The sequence below is a fragment of the Alosa sapidissima genome, chromosome 6 (genome assembly GCF_018492685.1).
Source record: "Alosa sapidissima isolate fAloSap1 chromosome 6, fAloSap1.pri, whole genome shotgun sequence".
Taxonomy (NCBI): Eukaryota; Metazoa; Chordata; class Actinopteri; order Clupeiformes; family Clupeidae; genus Alosa; species Alosa sapidissima.
The window spans coordinates 14,843,433-14,865,802 of record NC_055962.1 but is presented as its reverse complement, the minus strand read 5'-3'; the positions used below and the strand labels follow the sequence as shown (position 1 = coordinate 14,865,802).

The 22,370-nt window shown below is 40.4% G+C and overlaps 1 protein-coding gene across 1 annotated transcript; it reads left to right on the top strand.

Annotated features, from left to right (window-relative positions):
• Positions 1-315: 315 nt before the first annotated feature.
• On the top strand, positions 316-18,972 carry moxd1 (monooxygenase, DBH-like 1). The gene is made up of 12 exons (XM_042096258.1): positions 316-804; positions 1,926-2,072; positions 2,588-2,755; positions 2,941-3,024; positions 5,537-5,716; positions 5,874-5,976; positions 6,563-6,729; positions 7,078-7,269; positions 8,406-8,465; positions 11,142-11,284; positions 13,828-13,996; positions 18,543-18,972. The coding sequence occupies exons 1-12, from the start codon at positions 541-543 to the stop codon at positions 18,747-18,749; spliced, it is 1,884 nt and encodes a 627-aa protein (XP_041952192.1). The 5' UTR covers positions 316-540; the 3' UTR covers positions 18,750-18,972.
• The last annotated feature ends 3,398 nt before the right edge of the window (positions 18,973-22,370 follow it).

Here is a 22,370-nt window from a genome sequence, read left to right as displayed (position 1 = left end):
CTAGCCGGAAATTAATTAGTCTATACTTTTAATACTGCAGTGATGTATGTTGTGTTACTTATGCCTTAATGGACACTCTGTTTTTCCCATGCTTTCCCCATTTGACAAGAGCTAGGCTGAGTGACACAACTTCAAATGGACCCCAGTCGCAGTTATTGCTGTTACACCACACCGACATTACCCTAGTAGGCACTCATAAAATTCGTGTAACTTTTTTGCGTACAGCTTGGCACCAATCAGTTAAATCACATGGCGATAAAATAGTGGAAACCTTTCAAACTGACACGGATAGAGGTAAATTGACCACGAGACCCGTGTGGGACGTGCCTCTACAGATCAAAGAGAACACAAGTTTAGACAGTTTCTGTGGGAGGAAAAGGAAAGTGGCTCGCTTGCCGATCTGGATAGCCGCGGTGGGCTCATCATCAGTTTCCAATGCAAACTAGGAAACAACACACATGCAGTCTGAAACTGCAATATTTGAATTTATTTTCTTCGCCGTTTAGGTTTATGTTTTTCGTTCTATAATATTTCAGTAGAATGTTTGAATTGGCCTTTTTAGGCGCTTTCTTTTTTTCAACAGTTCGTCTTACCTCTTCCCAAGAGAGTGGATACAGACATTCCGCCGTTTTGGATGCGAATGGGAAATACCGAATGAAATGGAAATTCGACGATAGAACTGTAACTTTTGAATTAGAGGTTGAGACCACTGGATATGTAGGATTTGGTTTGTCTTCGAACGGCGCGATGGCGTTATCGGATATAGTGATTGGTGGCGTGTTCAATGGAAGACCTTACCTCCAGGTATAGTAACCTTGCCTCAAGGGACCCGCCTCTAAACTGTGGAGCCTAGTTGGATCAATAGTTGATGTGTAGGCTACTTCAAGTTTTACTGAAATAAATTAATGATCTGTGTCAGATGAAATACATGACGTGCAACACTTGTTTTCATTACAATATTACAGATTTGAATATTTTATTGAAATATATGTTAAAATGTGTTCAACTATCAGTTTCTGACACTTGCTTGATCACACGATATTAGACAGGTGAGTAGGCCTACGCTACTAGATCAAGAGTCAAAGCTAACTTTCTCAAGAGCAACACAGATCTGTGGAGGATTTCACATACAGCTGTAGATATGTACTCTTGGCTGCTTGCAGTGAGTTCACTACTGTGCCAGATGGTACAGTAGATTCATAGTCAGTGGCATTTTCGAGACAGTTTTTCCTCATGAATGCCAGCACCTTTTATTAGTAGGAACATTCTTACTAGTTCCTTAGAGCAATAATGAGCCTTAGTGAAGCAGGATGCTGTCTATGTCCTCAGTGTAGTGAAGAGCCAAAGATGGGGGTCTTGCTGGCAAAATTATCTGAGTGGTCTTTGTTTATCTCTGCTAAATATATAACAGATCTTACTCTAACACAAACCCAGAGAAGGTTCCTGGGTGTTGGCATAGTGAAAGACTCAAATCTCATTCATAAGAGAAGTTGTATTTCTGCATTATTTAGCAGGAAACTCCCCTGTGGTAGGCCTGGACTTAGATCTGACTACCCCTAATGTTGTGCTGAGCATCAAAGATTCAAGGGAAAAGTGACACCACTTTTCATCCTTACGCTCTATATTTAGTACATTTAATTTGCGCACTTCCGTAGATGAAAACCACCTTTATCCCTGTGCAAATAAAGAGCTCACCCTAAAAAGAGTAGCCATCAAAACAGAAAAACAGTTAATCTATGGATACCCTGATACCCTGTATATCATCACATGTCCAACTGCAAGAATTTAAAACCAAATACACCCAAATTCTCAGCAGACATGTTTCTTTTTGCTATTTTTTAAAGGCAAACACCTGCCTTTAGACAAAGGCTTGGCATATGTCACTTGTACACTTTTAACTTGTTTTAACTGTGTGCTTTCAACAGGATTATTTTGCTGACCCCAGCAGAAAAGTCCACAGAGACTCGGATCAGAGCTACAGACTGGAGTATGGGAGGGAAAACATCACACACACTGTCCTGGCGTTTAGCAGGGACCTAAGCACATGCGATCCTAACGACAAAGAGATATCGGTATGTTTGATTATGTTGGGTCAGGTGGGGGTGCTCTAGAACTGTATGTCAGAAATAGTTGCACACTGAAACCCATTTCCAATGTCCCTAAAACATAAGGCATGCAGATACAATCACTAATCCAGCATGGACATGTATTTCTTTCGAATTGAGTAAACAACTATGTCTAAAAGCTTTGTTTACAAGATTGCTACACTTCTGAAACAAGTTTCATGCACCAATTTAAGTTTGATTTCACTCCTAGTTACGCCCCTGCTGGAAGTTGTAAGTCAATGAACCTTTTCCAGACCCACTCTCAATTACAATTGAGGTCTGCGTGCTAACCAGGCTATAGCTGAAGAGCTTTTGAAAAGGTTTTTGAAATATGACTTAATTAGGAGAGAGGAGGACTTCTAAGTTTGTTTTACCTTTGACCAAGTGCCAAAGCTGTTCTGGTGCCTCTGTATCACTCCCGCTGCTCCAGCTTTGAGGAGGGTTACACACTCACTGTATTTCTGTCTGTCCCATCTGTCTAGGCCAGCACAGTGCGGGTGATCTGGGCTTACCACGAAGAGGACGTGGGGCCCGCGGGGCCTATGTACCACGGAGTGAACCGGGGGAGGAAGAGTCTGCGACTGCTAAATCCAGGAAGCAGTGCCGCCGCTCCCCCTGGGGCTGCCTATTTCGACCTACAAAACGCTCACGTAAGTCAGTGAAAACACACGATATCCCACACATTCCCCCCAGTATGCAGTCAACATCCAAGAATACTGAATGAATGAGTAAATAAACGTTATCCAGAGTTTTATAGCAGCTTATTATTTGGGAATGACTGAACAACATGTTAATTCTGTCAGTGTTAATTGTTTGTGCTGTTTCCTCAAGACAGGTGCCTGTGCCTTCAAGGGACACAACTTACTGGTGTCAGATATTCAAAATCCCAGAGGTCAAGAAGAAGCATCACATAATTAGGGTAAGTCTGCCAGCAACACCATTAAACCGTTCTTGATATATTGCACTGTATGTATTTTCTGCTGTATCATGATGATTTTCTAAATTCACACAATTCTATTTCATGTATTGTATGTTGTTTAGCCTGCAGCACATAGAAATTCACCCTTTAATCTTTCCAGGAGAGCAGGTGTTTTGTGAGATATTAAAAGGCACAACCCATGCAGTGTGTAGTCACATGCGAGAAGTCAGACTTTTTGTGTTCAAAGGCTCCTTATCTAGTCCCCAGCCTGTCTGTCGGTGCCCTTTGTTGATGTATTTGTCTGTGTGCCTGCTTGTCTCAGCCTATCATTACACAGGAGCCTCTCAAGTGTGATCTCAATCCTGCCCTTTACCCAGTCATCTGATTCCCCACCTGTAGTTTGGATTTTAAATTACATGTCACCAAAGCATAATTAAGGCAGTTTCCAAACCAAAAAAAAAGAAGAAGAAAGAAACACTAAGACGTTTTGAAATATGATTTAATTAAGCGAATGAAAGTAGCCAACCAAATGTTTTGGCTGTCAAACGAAATGGTAGACTTGCAAAGTGATGGATTTGCTCCTCCTTCCTTTAAATCTTTCATCAAATGACAAAAGTGAACTGCAGACATGATCCACACAATCTCAGAACAGCTGCAAGAGGCTAGAAATCGACATAGAAATGTTTAATGGCAGGTTTTATTTCCCACTAGGTGTGTTGTAGTTCATGTGTAAACAAGACCCCTCAAACAATGGCACAGTAAATGTCTTGGGAGGCCTCTCCTAAAAAAAATCTGGCTTTGGGAAGCCCAACAGATTTACTGCATTTTTATCACTGGCCTGTTCTAGGACCCCTTCCAGTCCTGGGGCCCCCCTGAATCAAGAAACACACACACACACACACACACACACACACACACACACACACACACACACACGCCAAAGCCACCCGCCCAACCCCACCCTCCATTGCACCCCTACCCCCAGGCCGGAACAAAGGCTCTCTCAAGTGACAAACTGTCATTGAGCCAATGCGAATGCATTTATAAAGGGCTATTCTTCCTTTTTTTCCAGTAGACTCCCTGGTTTCTTTCTCTCTCTCTCTCTCTTTCTCTTTCTTTCTCTCTCCTGCTTCTATTCTATGTGTCTGTCCATGTGTTTGCTGTTGCACAGTGTCTCAAACTGTCTCTGCTACTCTACCACAGAGAGTTATGCATGACATCATAACAGCAGGAAATAGGTTTGATTCAGCCTGTGTCTCCCATTTGTCAGACCATATGTTTAATGGTCACTTAATTGGGACAGGAAAATATGTGTGTAGTTGTCTAGTGTCATACTGTCATTTTCTATATATGGTTTATGTTCTAACCCATCTCAAAATATGGAAATGTTGTTATGATATTAATTCAGGGCCCATGTGGCTGTGGGACAATTTTATTTTTAAAATCTGTTAACAATTTTTTCAGACCAATAAAGTAGTGTCATATCATAAGCAGAAAACAGGAACAGACCAATTCCTTCTGGCCATGGCATCTATGCATTTCTTAACCAGATGTGGGGTGGGTGTGTGTGTATGTGCATGTGTTTATGAAAGAGGAAGGCAGGAACTGGACAAGACAGAGAGAGAGAATGAGAGAGGGAGAGAGAAAGAAAGAGAGAAAGGGACTCTGTGTGTGTTTGGCATCTGTTCTGTGTAACATCCCTGAATGGCCCATTTACAGAATTTATGCGTTTCACTAGCCATCTGCATTGTTGAGCTGGATTCTGCATTTTCAGTATCCTGTTATTTACACTATATACTCTTTTACTCTCATAAATTAGCCTCAAGGCACCTACAAGTTGCACTAAACCATTTATACATAGACTTTCTACTCAATGGGTATGTTTGTAAAATGAATATCAATAAAATGGACAACAACTTGGTTTTAACAAAAAAAAAGAAAGCCCACCTCACAAATATCCCTATCAGATCTGAACTTGAAACATGATGGTCGCTCAATCAGAACAAGATCATAAAGAGGGTGAAATGGAGGAATGTTTAAATATTTATCTCATGGTTAGAGGCCATGTTGTGGTCCTTCTTCCTGATGTTTGGGAGGAGAGCCTCCCACTGTGAGGTCACAGTTCAGTCAGTGGGATGTGGCTTTATTTGGGATTTCACTTGAAGCTGGAGACCCACTGAGTAGGAAAATAAAATGAAAAAATAAATAGTGAAAAACACGATAGAACAGAATTGCTTACACTCCTTTCCAATGTTGGTTTGGGTAGTAAAAAATCCCAGTTTTTTCTATTCTTATTGTTGGCCTTTCTCACTCCTTTCACATTTATATCCATGCCCTGGATCAAAATAGAATTCTTGTTTGTAATGGTGCTTTGTGTGTGTGTGTGTGTGTGTGTGTGCGTGTGCATGCATGTGTGTGTCTTATGTTTATTTTTCAGTAGGGGGCTTAGAGATGATCAGAACAAACTGATTTGTATGTTTTCCCATCAGCATTCCTGCTTGTGTTCCTCCAGATTGAGCCTTTGATTCAGAGAGGACACGAAAACCTGGTGCACCACATTCTGCTCTACCAGTGTAATAGCAGCCTGGGAGAGAGTGACCTGAGAGTGGGACACGAGTGTTACCATCCAAACATGCCAGATTCCTTCACGACGTGTGAAACTGTTGTCTTCGCCTGGGCAATTGGTGGTGAGGTTTGTAATCTTTCTTACCTCGCCCTCCATGGGTTGCCAGAGAAGAGGCATGGCTGGCACTGAGAGAATGATTCATCCATGAGGTGACAAAATGTCTGTTTCTGACATTGTTGTTGTCTTTTGGTTCGATCTTACGATCTTCGGTTCTACTCTGCAGGGATTTTCTTATCCATCTCATGTTGGTCTCTCCATTGGAACATCGATAGACCCAGTTTTCGTCCTGATGGAAGTCCACTATGATAATCCAACACTACAACAAGGTAGTGTGAGGACATCATTTTCATCATTTCCTGTTTACAATATGTAGCCTTGTAACATGGTGGGTATATTTGCACTATTGCTGCCACTACTACTACTACCAGTAGTAGCACTACTACGTTATTGAGATGACAATGATTTTAAAATCATTTTAGTGAATGGATTTTAGTTGTGATTTTAGTAGTAGTAGTAGTAGTATTAGTAGTAGTAGTAGTAGTACTAGCAGCCTAGTGAAACACATTACAGATGCACTATACCAATGATGTTCATCTAGAGCTCATTGTGTAAATGTCGTACACATTAAACTAATACTTAAAATTCTGCACTCTCATCCTCTGGTAGTAGTATTTATTGTGACCAAAGGTGTCTGTTGCCATGTAGCTTGAATGATATTCCTCGTTTTCTAAGTCACTTTGGATAAAAGCATCTGCTAAGTGAATGTAAATGGAAATGTGGAAACGCCCTCAACAAGAGGGAGCATTGTGAAAAGTTTGTTTACAGTGGTGTGGGTAGAACAAAGATCGGGGTATATTCCTTAGCAACCTCGTCGCTTGTGTTTACTGACACGCCATCTCTCCTTAATCACAGGATTACTGGACAGCTCTGGTCTGCGCCTCTTCTACACCCCCAAGCTGAGGCAGTATGACGCGGGGGTGATCGAGACAGGCGTGTGGGTTAGCCTGTATCACATGCTGCCCCCTGGCATGCAGGATTACTTGTCTGAGGGACACTGCACCAGAGAATGCCTGAAAGAGGTACAAACACTTGAACAGATGTCCCGGACAAAAAAAGTACAAATCCCAATCCAGATTTCCTGTTTACAATATATAGCCTTGTAACATGGTGTATATATTTGCACTACTGCTGCCACTACTAATACCAGTAGTAGCACTACTATGTTATTGAAATGAAAATTATTTTAAAATCAAATCAAGGGATTTTAGTTTTTTAGTATTAGTAGTAGTAGTAGTAGCTTAGTGATTTTGTTTTAAAGGGAGTCTTTACAGACATATTCCCCATTTACAACAGTGGCAAAATTATCTTTGAATGAAAATAAAAGTAAAATAAAAATCCTTTTTGTCCTCTTCCCACCTCCCCTCTAGTCCCTGGAGGAGGAGATGCCCAGTGGCATCCGAGTGTTCGCCGTCCTGCTCCACGCTCACCTGGCTGGCCGGGCTATTCGGACGCGTCACTTCCGGGACTATGAGGAAATGAAGCCCCTGGCGTACGACAACGAGTTTGACTTCAACTTCCAGGAATTCCTTCCTCTCAGCGAGGAGAGGCTGCTCCTTCCTGTGGGTACCTGTCATCTTCCACTCCTTTTGCAAAGACAAATTTTCAAATATTTTATACACAAAGGGGGCGGACCATAAATTGCTAAGACATTTGAAATGAAATGGCAGTACAACTCTTCTGGTTTATGTGGAGCAGAGATACTTCATCTTCTTTTCTACACTCACTTGGTGTAGTATTTTCAAAGGTTAGCCTTGTAAAAGGACAGGCTTCAGGGCAATCATCAGCGAGAGACAGAGAGCAGGAGAGTCGGAAAAACATGACTAAAGGTTTACTCACAAGCCACAGCATGTTGCCACTCCTTTTGAAATAATAATAACCCCGGAAAAATGACAGTGTCAAACAGCTATGGAGGAGCCAAACACCATAGCTTATTCTGGGACTCCTAGTACTCAGGCTACTGTCAGGAAACTGAAGTGTCTGAGACAAACAGAGTTTTTAGTGTCATTGTGAACATCATTGTGCGGTGGAGATCAAAAATGTTCTCATGTTTTCATCAGTTGACAATATTGTTTGAACTCGAAATTTGTCCCGTGGCAATCAATGGAGTGCCATGTTGTTTAAGTAGGATTTAATTACGATTACAAATCACAGCATTTTTGAAACAAATGTGTCTCATTCAGCTGTACATCTACTTTGAGAGTGCCCTCATATTTGAGTGCCTGAGAGCAAGTGATAGTGATCAAACTATCAACAAAAATAAGGTGAATGAACTGAATGAGCTTGTAGAACATGAAAACAGACATAAAGTACGGGACATTGTAAAATTCTGTAAATGAAAGGATACATTCTTTTTTTAGTCAAACTGTGATAGACTCTGGATGCCCTATAATAACTTTCAAAAGTTACCTGTCTACCACAGCCCAACTAATGAGAGGGAGATGAAACACTATTCGGAGCCAAATAGTTCTAATAATGGGCTGAAATATATTTACCAATTTGCCCTTTCAGTTGTTCTACATTCAAGTTTGAGGGCAGATCCTAGAGAAACTGGATCAGGCCCTGTTTTTTGTGTAATTACTGTATGTAAAAGATTCTGAACAGTATTCTGAAAAGAAAAACAAAAATACCCATGCACCTGTGTTTTGTTGTCATAAAAGTTATGTTTTGTTTTGATAACTTCTCCTCGTATTTGCAGGGTGATAACTTAATTACAGAGTGCAGATACAACACCAAGGACAGAGCTAACATGACATGGGTGAGTAAAATCTGCCATTCTGATACACATTCGTTTTACTCATATAAATGCAGTCCATTTACCAATTACTTTTATGTTATACTATTCTTCATTACTTATGTGTTAATACTATTGTACAGCTGTATGGTACAACATTAGTTAATGGCGATAAATGTATGGGTATATCAGGTACACACATGTAGACTACCTGCTAGATGCTATCAGACATCATTTACTGCCAAGAAACATCCTCACTTCTTCCATCACAAGGCCCACCCTGAATGCTTGACAAAGATTGTAATCTAACAAGAGAGGAAGAGAGAGAAAAAGACTTTATTAGACTCTTTATTTTTGACATCTGTTCTGTGTAACATCCCTGAATGGCCCATTTACAGAATGTACTGTATGTGTTAATCTATTTGTTTCATGAAACAACATTAACTGTCATTACCTTAAACACTAAATACAGCTAAATTCTGTTTAACCTGTTGAGTGCTGCATGTGGCTGACATGCGGTGTGATCTGGTTGCCCAGCGGAGCCGGGTGAGGCGGGCAGTGTCTCTGGCCGATCCTTTCAGACATATGTGTTAAGAAGCCTGTCTGTTCTTGGCTGAACAATCTGTCTGCAAACACTGAAGCCCCGGGAACCCAGATGGATCGCTGCTTATAAAGCAGTTTGCAGCTACTGGCACTTGATTCTGACAGACACTTCAAACGGACAAATTACCAAAAGCCTGTCGCCGCGAAAAAGAAAAGCTAGATTCCTTCTTCTGCAGTCAGTTTTTTTCAAGTTCACAAAGAGTAACGCCAGTTTAATAAATTCTATTCTGGAAATGCAACAGAGAAAATATGTCATATTACTCAGAGAGCTGCGAGAAAGAAGTCAACATTAGTTCAAGGCTTACACATAGCATATGGAGAGCCTATTAAATATTCAGGACAGTAATGCTTTCCACAACTACTAACAGAATTTGACTATAATGAATGAATAAATAAATAAATAAAACCCCATGATTCATAACTTGACTGAAAGGACCATGTATAAATGAGGCTTTGATTTACAACGTAGACTCTAATCTGACTCCAATCTTATGAGTCACAAAGCTAGGCCACGCTTACAGTAGATGCAAATGTTTGGTGGGTTTGTGCATGGCATGTGATAAGCCCAGACTTGTGTCAGTGTATTTAATGTTCTCAGTTGGTTTCCATTGGTTCTGGAAGCCACTTGCCTGCCATCAAACCAAGCTGACCGCTTGTACTCAGAGTTGGGTTTGAGCTTCAGATCTCACAGCTGTCTGTTTTGGGAGAAGTCCAAAGTGTCACATTAGCACAGACCTACAGGGGAGCTACAAATGCTTTACTCCATTTGATCTCAGCTTTAAAGTAAGCTATGTATACAGTGCAACCGGAAAGTTTTCAGACCCTTTCAAGTTTTCCACATTTTGTTATTTTTCAGACTGATCTTAAAATAGATTCATTTAATTTGTTTTCATCAATCTACACACAATACTCCAACACTCCACAAAAAAACAGGTGTTTGGAGTGTTTCGTACATTTTTTAAAAAAAATAAAAGACTGAAATATTCCATTTACATACATACGTAAGTATTCAGACCCTTTGTTATGACGCTTGCAATTGAACTCTGGTGCATCCTACTTCTATCAATGGTCCTTGAGATGCTTCTACAACTTAATTGGAGTCCACCTGTGCCTAAATGAATTCGCTGGACATTAGTAGAGGCACACATCTCTTTTTATCTGTCTTCACACAACCCTGTCTCGCAGGTCTACGGACAATTCTCTCGACCCTTGTAGCTTGGTTTTCACTCTGGCATACACCATCAACTGTGAGACCTTATATAAAGATTTAAAGAAAAGTTCCGGAGTTAAAACAACCCGGGGTCTGTTTATGGATGATAACGAGTTCAAACTTTAGTTTGGGAGCAAAATTACGTTAATCGGAGGAGTTTTGAGGTAGACTGTGGTATGCATTTACAATGAAATGGTTTATAGTGTGTGGCTATTGACCATTAGAGCCATGTCAAAATAAATTGCTATTTTCAAACCACTGACAAGGGTCAAAATAGCCCTACTCTTAGGTGGCCTCATGGGTAGGGTCCTGACAGACAAACCGAAGTATTGTAAACTTTGAAAGTGTACAGAGAGGTTGTAACAAGACCTTTCAAAGAAGGAAGTGCATTGCCTGACTTTGTGGCCCAGTAGCGTCAAATCAGTGGACACGTTCCAATTCTTCCCGCGTGGTGCAGATGTGGCTGATCGTGAGGCATCTTGTATTGTAAGATTCAGCCAGATCTGCACAGCGCTGTAAGACTGAACTCACCCACTGATTTGACTGAGGACTAAGAGTTATCTGTGTGCTAGCGGGTTTAGGCTAACATTAAACTCTTTTGTTGCAGTAAACAGAAGTATCACAAGTATAATTCTTTGAAACCATTATGGTCAGAAACTAGCTGAACCTCATCTGAATTTGAAACTAATAAAAGTGTAAAGTGTAACTGATTGCAATTTTCTACATCTACCCATGGGTATGCTGCTAGCATGTTTTTCCCCTCATAGGGTCGGTAGCCACTCTGTAAGGCCAAAGTTCCCATATGATTACTAAACACAAACGTGTCTGTGTGTAGCTACATAGCCGCTAACCGTGTTATCATGTGTCCCATTTGTCTGTTTGTGTAGGGGGGCTTGAGCACCAGGGATGAGATGTGTCTGTCCTACCTGCTGTACTACCCCAGGATTAACCTGGCCAGGTGTGAGAGTCTGCCAGAAATCGACAGACAGCTCAAATTCATTGGAGTAAAAGCGATCCAGCAGCCTGTCACGTAAGCAGAAAGGCCTTGCTTTATTTGTTAACAACAGGCCTACAGTGGCAGCCCAGACCTGTCATTTTGTGATATTGTGTAAGACTGTTTATCTGATGGAACATTGTATATGAGTTCAGCTGTATTAAATAACTATTACATGTGATCAGCATGTGATTTTTTGGAATGTAAAAGGAGAACTCCGGCAATTTTTCACACAGATCTCTGTTTCTTGAGGTCATCGAGTAGTATCGGTACAAAAAAAAATCAGGCAGCTACAGTGCTACACTTTGGGGGCATCTTTAAAATCAGTACTCGGTGACTTCGAAAAACAGAGATCTCTGTGAAAAATTGAGTTTTTCTTAAACACCATATTACTGCAGGCTAGCATATATAACTATCCAACATTGAGTGGTTGAGGAGCAAGGACCTGAATTAAAGACAAGAATGCAAACTCCTGAGGTCAATTAATAACTAGCAAATATAATTGTCATGGTATGAACAGTAATAAACTTCATTCATATTTTCTTTTGGAAGTGCATGTTAACATGCGGTTTGGCCTACGCTTAAGTACAAACAATAACACAATCGGTTTCCTGTCAATTGTATTTTTTTTTTAAATAAAATGCAGTCATTGTTTTGGCCTCACTGCTGGGCCATTGAGCCACCTTGACTCGAAGCGTGATTCAGAGAGTGTAAAAGAAAGAAAAGATAAATGTTTTTGGAAGAAGTACAGTACTGTGGCTTTTTCCCATCTTTTCAAACTACTATGTCTTTTATTTATTTCAGTAGTTTATCATCCAGTACAAATGCCTCTTCTGGAACAAGCTGGTTTTGAAAGGCTGGCCCAGTTTGACTCACTAGCGTGTAACCAAAACTCAGTGTTGTGCTATAGGGCTCTGTGGCTGAACGTATCGTCTTGTTTAGTTTAAGTTCCTCGAGTTGTTTGTCCTCGTAAAATGAGTCAATGCTAATAAAAGCACTAAAGAATTTGGGGCTGGCAGGGGAAACAGCAGGCATAACATCTCTATATAGGTTCTCATATTTATGAGAGCCATAATCAAGTCCATGTTGATTCCATTCAAAGTAAACTTAAACTAAACTGTAGTCTGTCAGAACAAAAACAGAATGAAAGAATGTAGAATGCCCAATGCAAACTGCATGATGGCATATTGAATTCAGCACTGTGTTCTGAACAGTGTTGAAGGTCCAGTCAGTGTTGTTCCAAGGTCTGAACAATTACTTTTTCTCTCTCTCTCTCTCTCTCTCTCTCTCTCTCTCTCTCTCTCTCTCTCTCTCTCTCTCTCTCTGTCTGTATCTGTCTGTCTGTCTGTCTGCCTTTCTTTCTCTCTCTCTCTTTCATTACATGTATTGCTATGATAACACTATTAAGACATTTGGTCACTGGAGGGACACAGATCCGGAGACTTTCCCCTGTGCCCCAAAAAGTTAAGCGCTGCCTGCAGGGGGTCTGTGCTGCCGATGGGTGGTATTTGGTCTGCTGGGTTTGCCAGTAGACTGCGTTCACTCGCCGCGCCAAGAAAGCTCAGCTTCTTTTGTGCTCATTGAAAGGAATGAAGGGGATTTGCAAAAGGTCAGACAAGGCCACTCTAAACAGATTTAGTTACAAAGACCCTTTTTTCACCCCACTACAAGCATACACAGAAGTGCATGCAAACACACACACACACACACACACACACACACACACACATACTGTACACACACACAGAGAGTACCATACCATACCATACCTATAATGTCATAGAGTATCTAGTGCCATTTTTGGTCAAAAGCACATGGTCCTTTGTTATGAATAGTTACTGCAATGTTTGGGAAACCACTGAAAGATTGGTTTTAGACCACACGTTCAAAACACATACTTATACATGTGGGTAATGACTGCATAGAAATAAATCGGTCTTCCCGAAGGAAAATGTCTTGTCTTGAAAATGTATTTTCACAAGAAATAGATGGTTTTATGGTGTTTAAGCCCTCAGCGCTATCTTCCAGGCAGCTCTGCAAGGGTTAGGGTTAAGGCTAGGGTTAGGTGCCTATGGTCGCAGCACTGCCAAATAGATGACTGTCAGTTATTGTCAGTTATAAGTCCAGTTTTAGTTCAACTTAAGATTTCAACATACTCATTTATCTTCTCAATCTATTCTTATCTCATCTTATTTCTTTAAATGGTCCCTAAGAAGAAACAGGTGAAATCTCAATAAGAGCTGATTTATTTCTTATGAGACAAAGAAAATATATTTTCAAGACAAGAAATGTTCCTTCCGTAATAGTGAAGTTTTGAGATAACTATATTAGATGTCTGCATAAGAATAGACACTTGTGTTCAGGCCTTTTTTCCATTGATAGTGCAGCAACAGTTACACACAATATACTGTATGTTTCCTCTTTTAGAACATGACCATGTGTTTCCTTAGTGCTGGTGCTAGTGCATCAAATGCTGCCTGTATGAATTGTCCATTGCACAACAATTTTCCATAGCACAACATGTGTACTACAACCGAAGGAAAGACTGTAAGATAGCGGTGCTCCTTCTCTTTATTCAGGACCTGGCCATTTGTCATCAAGAGTCCAAAGAAATACAGCAACCTCACGTTCACTGAGGCTATGGACAAATTCAGGTGGTCAAAGAAGAGAGGGAAGGCCTTCAACGACGTTGTGCTAAGGCTACCTATGAATGTGCGCTGCTCCAAGTGGGGTCAGGATGAGTGGTCGGTGAGTGGACACTAAATCCAGTCTAATCGGTAAACTATTTAAGCACTGTACACAGTCTGGTATCTCTCTTCTAGTGTGGTGGACCAATGGAATAAGTAAAAGTTAAACGTAAGAAATAAACCAGTTTTAACACATAATGTCAACTTAAGTCACATCAGCTGAATGAAAGTTTACGGCAACTTGTTTACATCTGAGTTTTTAGGTCAACAGCGCTAATGTCTTTGTGTGTTCAATTCTTTGTCCTTATATTGTAAAGATTGTATTGGTCATTTCATTAATGAGACTCAAGTGATATAGGTGGCAGCTGCAGGTGTTCCAGTGAAAACATTTATTCAGGTCCTGGATAAGCTTACAATGAACGGTATGAAAATGAGTGAGGAAGGATAGGCTTTCCGCCACTCATTCTTCATGTGGTCAGGTGTGCTTACAATCAGACAGAGGGTTATGTTGTAGCTCTCTCTTTGATGTGGCCTGGCTCTGTTTGAACAGATCATAAAACCAAGATGTCAATTCAACAAATAAAGAACACAAATATTCACACACACACACACACACACACACTCACACATACTGTACACATGTGCAGTACATTATTCACATACATACCCTCACACATACAAATATTTGTCTTGCTTGTTTTTCTCTATTTGGAGAGGATATTTTGTTCATAAAGAATCTGGTGAACACTAAATCATGTGTTGTGGGCAAAGAATAAGAATAACAAAGAATAAGAGGGTGGTTTTCTGAGAGTGAGAACATTATAACAAATTACAACTGTTTACCACCACCAGTCAGCACATTTGTCAAATATTTTGTGTGGTATGGCAGCTTTCATACCCTATTTTGATATGAATTTGACAATGCAAAGCTCAATTCCCACTCATAATATATTAGGGGTGTCACAATCTCGGTTGTAAGTCAGATATAGATCGAAATGACGTTACGATCTTGACTTTCAAAACCAAAGGTGGATTCGAGGATGTAGCCAGGCCCCAAATGTCACATCCAGCAGATATGCCAAGAGGGAAAACACACGCGTGTTGAAGTCTATGGTTGAAGTGCGGCGAGTCAACATAATCTCCATGTTATTTCTAGGGCTGTCAATCGATTAAAAAATGTAATCGAATTAATTACATACTTTGTGATTAATTATTCTAAATTAATCGCATATATAATTTTTGCTGTGAAAGTGTTTTAAATATTTAAATTCAAATGAATCATTGAATAATCAGCATTAGTGACATTAAAGTTCAAAAACTCTTTTATTATTATTTTCACTGTTTAAATAATGGCCATAATAATCTATGATATGACCTAAGGAAATGCTGAGGAAATAAATTCAAAAGTGCTTCGGGAAGAAGTTTTTTTTTCCACATACAAGGCATTTCAGGCCACAGATATAACCTAGGGGACACAATGAAAATAAATGAACACTCCCCTCAATGTCCACACTATTTCTTTGCATTGATGTGCTTTAGAGTTGTCGAACTTTATTTTAATCAACACTTTATTTTTATCAACACCATCAGGTCGTTTTTTTAAGAGGGAAATGTTCCAATCAATGATCTAGGCAGCACATTTTCTCTCTTCTTCATTTTACAGTCTAATGGTTACTGACTAGAACTAGGTCAAAGGTCGTACGGAATCGATTAATCTACACTATTTTTTTAATCAGTTATTTTTTCTCAAATTAATTAATCGAAATGAATCAGTTATTTTGACAGCCCTAGTTATTTCATTTTACTATGTGACCTACGAACTTACTTCAGTCCATCAGCCCGACCATCATACCAACTCATCATACCATCACACAAGTGATCAATGCTTCGCTAACTTCTGGCACATTTCCAGCAGCATTCAAAATGGCTCAGGTAACACCATTTCTTAAAGGAGAGATCCGGCGAGTTTTCAGATAGATCTCTGTTTCTCAAAGTCACCAAATAACTATAACCAAAAAACAAACAAATCGGTTTTACCTAACTTGAGCTGTTACAGCCAGCAGCTAACACAGTCAGACAGCTACAGCGCTACACTCTGGGGGCATGTCCGTAAGCTCCCATGTACAGTACATGCCCACAGAGTGTAGTGCTGTAGGTATTGAACGGGCAGTCTCCAAACAGGTCCAGGTCTCTGAATTCCTATCATGGAACAACCTTATTGATCCAAACCAATCTGGCTTCATGATGGCCACTCAACCGAATCAGCTCTGTTGTCAGTGACCGAAGCCTTAAAGGAAGCCAAGGCGACCGCATGGTCATCAGTACTCATTCTGCATGACTTATTGGCTGCCTTTGACACGGTTAATCTTCGCATCCTTCACAGTTGTCCGTGCCTCACTATCTCAATACAGGGGTCCCCCAGGGCTTGGTGCTGGGGCCCCTTCTCTTTGCTATCTACACCACCTCTCTGGGTCCGATTATCCGTTCGCATGACTTCTCATAGACACACAGCTCTATCTGTCATTTCCACCTGAAAATCTCTTGGTCTCTGCATGGATCTCTGATTGCCTCAGACATATCTATATGGATGAAAGCACACCACCTCCAGCTAAACCTCTCAAAAACCAAACTGGTCCTCCCAGCTAACCCTACTATATACCATCACATCAACATCAAAATTGACTCCCTGACTGTTGCACCTACCAGGGCTGCAAGAAATGTAGGCGTCATGCTTGATAACCAACAAACCTTCTCCGATCATGTTGCCTCGGTCGCCCGGTCACACCGTTTCGCACTCTACAGCATATGGAAAATTAGGACTTACCTGACTCAATATTAATTTTTCATAGTTTGACCTGCCGATACTGATTTTAGCCAATTCTGATTTGCTTCTAACCACTTTACCGCATACACAAAGATTTATTTTCTATCTTTTCTTTAATAGAACATTTTAACAGAGAAGTTTAATAAACTTTTCAATAGTGGAATGGCTGTTAAAAAAATGTAACAGGTGAACAGAGAAAATGAACAGTAATGAAGTGACATCTTAGTAAATTCCAATATGGCAAAGTACAGCGTTCACTTTCTGTGCATCGAAAAACTCGGTATTAGCGCTTTCCTTGTACATCCAGCCCTGAGTGTTGGCCTTTGCTAGCTTCTTCAAACTTTGCAAACTCAGCTGGGTGATGATGTTTCAAGTGCGGCGCATGAGTGCATTTGACCGGCATAAAATCGGCATGTCTCAGACTGACCGGCCGGTTGCCGGTCATGGCCGATCACATGAAAATGGTCTAATTCCGGTCACCAGCTGATCAATCGGTGCATCTCTACTCAATATGCTACCCAACTCCTGGTACAGGCTATAGTTATCTCATGATTTGACTACTGTAACGCCCTCCTGAGGTCTCCCAGCCTGTACAGTGAAACCCCTTCAAACAATCCAGAACGCGGCGGTGCGCGTGGTCTTCAACCTAAAAGGGCACGCGTTACCCCACTCCCACTTACTTTAATGCCCTCATACAGGCATAGTTACCTCCCGACCGTTGCACTCCTCAGATGAACAATGTCTGGCCAGAGACTTTCTAATGAGGAGACACAGCGTGCCAATCATGTGTTGTGATCTCGCAGCTAGAGCGAGGTTGGTGTGTCGTGATTCGTGAAGCCTTGCGCACACACAGTTCTTACTGAAATAGATGCCTGAAAAGTGCTTGTTACAATATGGCTGCCGAGTGGAGGGACTTGCCTAAAAGGACTTTGGTCTGGCTCTGCACCCGTACACTTAGGGCAATCCAAACTTTTCTCATCTGTTGTTCCCCATTGGTGGAAGTAGCACTTACTGGTGCATTAACTTGTCCCTATCGTACTCTACCTTGATCTTTCCCTTGTTGGTAGTCGCTTTGGTTAAAAAGCCAAATGTAATGTGATGTAACGTTCACGTCTCTGTTTAGTAACTCTACTCTTACTTAAAGATGCTCTCAACTAACGTCACTTCTGTTGACGTTCAAACAAAGAGAGGGCAAGCTTTCTTCTCCCTCCTGTGCAACTGAAACTCTCCTTAACACGCATCTCGTCGGTGATTGGCTGGAACAGTTTGTTATGGTTTTATGGTCCAGGTTGGACCAAGTTGTTTTTGTTGCCGTTTTTGGAGCTGCGTTTTTTTAAAGTGTATTCAGGGCACAGGCAGCTAGCAGATGGTGAAGTGATGTTTGCTGTATGTGACAAAAATGTTTTTAGCTTAGAAACTGCAAAACATCGTTTAGAGCACCTTTAAGCCAAATTCATAATTTAAAAAAATAAAAGCCCCTGAAAACAAAACTGGAAGTCCAGAAAAGTAAACAACATAAGAAATGTAATTATAGCGGTATAATTTTTAAAAGTTTGAGAATTAAATCAAATCAAGGATTTGGAGAATCGTGGCACCCCTATATAATCTATTCCCATACTATAGTGACTAACATCTTTGGCATCAGTATGTTTTTGGGTTGTTCTCGAGGAAATCATGTTGACACTGTAAAAGTATTTTACTCTAAATCCATGTTTCCCATCTTCACTCCCTTTCTCTCTCTTTCATTCCCCCATTTTCACTCCCCCTCTTTTTCCCCTCACAGATTCAGGGCATGACTGTGCCTCCTCCTGAAGTGCCGCGTGACTCCAAGCCCACCACCTCCCTCTGTAGCCCAAGGAGGAGGGCCTCCTCTTCCTCTACCTCCTCCTCATTTTCCTCATCTCCCTCCTCTTCCTCTCCCCTCTCTGTTATGACTGCACTCCTCTCCTGTTGCCTCTTATTCTCAGCACACCTCTGGTCAAGCCTTTAACCACAGCCCTGCCTTTACCGTACATACATTAATCCTAGTCCTTGACTAAAAGCCTTTTATCAATTGAGACCTCCATTGACTTTCAGTTGCTTATTCTTAGTCATGTTTTTCATTCCATGATGCACTTAATTTGACAAAAACTGGACAGCAGACAGGCCATTTTAGCACCTGGAAGAAATGCTGTTTAAATATGTGCAGAATTCATTTTGGCTTTGTTTTCCTGAAATATTCAAGGTCTTCCCTGGAAAAGACATTGAATGGCAGTATATGTTCAAAATGCTCAAAATCTGTATACATCATTCAGAATTGGTTGTGTTTTCCCAAATGTGCAAGATGCCCATGCTGTAGGCACTAATGCTCCTCTACACCGTCATAGATGTTGGGTTTCAAACTGAACACTAAAACAACAAGTTGGATAGGTTAAATACTTGGATAGGCCCTCTCCTCTTTAGCTCAGATGAGTCCATGATTTCCAAAAAGAATGGCACATTTTGATTATTCTTACCACAGGACCTTATTCCATGTTACCTCAGTCCATTTCAAACAAGCTCAGGCCCAGATAAGACGGTGGTATTTTCTGTATAAATACAATTTTGGCGATTACAATTTTGGCTGCAGTTCTTGAATTGAGTATCAAACTGTGCACATAGACAATGGTTATCAGAGGTTTTCCTGAGCCCATACAATGACAGGTCTGGAAACAGGTCTGGTTTTGATGCAGTGCCATCTGAAGTCCAAAAGACCATGGCCATCCAATTTGTTTTTCAGCTCTTTCCCTTGTATATTTTCCCATATATTTTCCAGGAAATAGTCAAATTTGTCATTTGATATGTTGTGAGTGTTCTTTTAGCAACTAAATCTGAGTTTAAGACATTTGCAGATTATTACATTCTGTTTTTATTCACATTTTACGCAACGTCCCAACTTTTTCTGGTTTGTGGTTGTAGAACCATAGAGAGTCAAATCTTAGAAATATGTATCACACTCTCAAGTCAGTGTAGTCAAATATTTTCTGACCTGTTTCTACACAAGTGGATTAATTGGGATCACAGAGTTTAACTGTTCACGATTTTGGAATTTTTGTACAATGTAGATGCTATTGGTCATTGTTACTGTAACTTTGCATTAAACTGATGATCAGTCGGAAATATACTTAAAGCGTAACGTTTGGAGCACCCTTTTTCATCAGCATTTTTCTTTGTATCAAAGTCCCATATATCATCATGGTCCTTACAAGAATAGATATTTCAGTGCTCTGCACACACTTTAGTAAAATTAGCCACAAATATATAGGTCAAAGGGAACAAATGAAAATAAATATACATTTTCTGATTTGCCAAACAAAATGGTTCAAATTTAGTTCCAGTTTGCCATCATAATCAGTTTTTTATTCTGTATGTTAGGGGAAAAAACAATAAATGTATTTTTAAAAAAATGTTTGATTATTATTATGTTTATGTTGTATTGATAATTATCTGATACATTTATGATTTAATTCTTTTGGTGGCCTGTTTCACACGATGAAACAACATGAGATTATCAATCATCTTCATGTGTTGCATTGTGTGTGTGTATGTCTGTGTGTAAGAAATTGTTCAGGTTGCTGCTAGTAAAAGGTGACTGAGTACATGCTGAAGGAGAGGTGGTGGAAACCGATGCCTGACAAGATTATCCCATTCTCCTGAGAGCTCAAGGTGCTTTTATATAACGGCACTGTTACCACCACGGACTCCCTGGTACTGCACGGAACATCTCTCCTTAAGGCCCCCAGGGCCGACTTACCACGATTACACTAAACGAATGGCGAGTGGTGCCAATGTGTATTCAGAAAACAGAGTGGGGAGAGCATGTTCTGTTGCATTTACATGGATTCTGTGGTGGAGAACAGACCTGGCAGAGGATTTTATTTGTTTAGGATTCCTGGTGGAAAGGTGTCCTGGGTAAGTGTTGTTCTGCTGCTTGCTAGTTATCCTGTGTCATGTGACATCATCTACCTGAGACTGTGCTCATGGGCAGCTTCTAGTGAGAGCTGGTCCCAATGGAATCATAGTGAGCGTTTGAGTTGTTAGTAAACAGTCAGGGTAATTGATTGATTAATGATTGATTAACACTGATAGATTAGTTATAGATAATTAGAGTTTAATGTGATATATGAATCCATTTACGATAACACATTCTCTCATTTTGAGATCATCTCAGTGAAATTCTATCTTTTGACAATAGACTCACAGTATCACTTTCAATTCTTGACATACTAACCAGACAGAAGTCACTCATAAACCACAAATATCAGATCCTCACATAGTGAAGTGAATATTGTATGTTTACAAACCCAGGAATTTGAGAGCCCAAGAAATCTCAGTTTATTTGTCTGTTTTCATTGTAAATATTTATGAAGGGTTTACTGAAGAATGACCTTGCTGCTACTTGTGGTATGGTTGTTGTGTTGTGTCCTCCTCCACTGAGCTTGGCATCTTTATAGGCTGATGAAACTACCACCTGACAAGGGGTAGGAGAATTTGTCACAACATCACAGGAAATTCCACTCCACCTGGTTCACGAGTCATTCCATTCCATTGTCTCACTCGTGTTTCATGCTGTTTTGAGAGTGTAATGATGTTGCCAAACGCTGGAAGATTTTAATTCAGTTCACTCTAGTCTGTTATGGTTGCCAGGTTAGAAGTCTACATTTGTCTTTAAGTGTGGGGAAGATGCCTTGAATGTCCTCAAACATTTGTTTTGCTTGGTGAATTACAGTGCGTTGGACTGTATGTTTGGTTAATGCAGGTTTCGAACTTTAAGTTTCTGTCAAAAAAGAGAAAAACATTTCTTCAGCCAAGGCACTCCTTAATTAAAATGTCTTTAATTACATTGACATGTCCTAAATGGACCAGTTAAAAAAGCCCACACATAGCAGCATAAAGCCTTCTTCAGTGCCCTGCCCTACGCTACGCGTGGGCTTTTTTAATTGGTCCATTTACGACATGTCAGTGTAAAGACATTTTTTGTTACCTTGAGCCAAAGAGCACCCGAACCTAAGAAGTACATTTTTCCTGTGGATTAAGAGCACGCCATAATCTTAAAATCAAATATATTTAAGGGCCTATTGGAAATTCTGTCTGTGTTGGTAATATAGTAAAGCAATGGTATGGTAATATAGTAAAGCAATGCCTGATTTGAACCTGCTAAACCAAGGTGATCCATGCATTGTTAGTTGTCCCAGACCATGCATTAAACAGTGTAGTTTACTGACTTAAGCAACTTACATACGTCAAATATTACAAGGCCTCGTCTCCCCAGGTCAAGTGCCCAACGGTGGCAGCTGGGAATTCAACCCACAACTTTTCTGGCTACTGCATATTAGCTCATCTCCTTAGCCCTGGATAGTCCTATGATTGAAACCCTGTTCCAATCATTTTTGTTGTACTGTGTGTGACTACATTTCTTTGATTTATGATTGACACAGTATTATGTCAGAGTAAAACTGTCTATTAGAGGGACATTGAGGGTCAATTGTATATTGTATAGTATAATCCTATTATTAGAAGGGCCAGAATAAATGTGAAGCTTAACAAAGGGAAACAACCTATTAACCTAACCAATCTGACAATAGACAGCAGG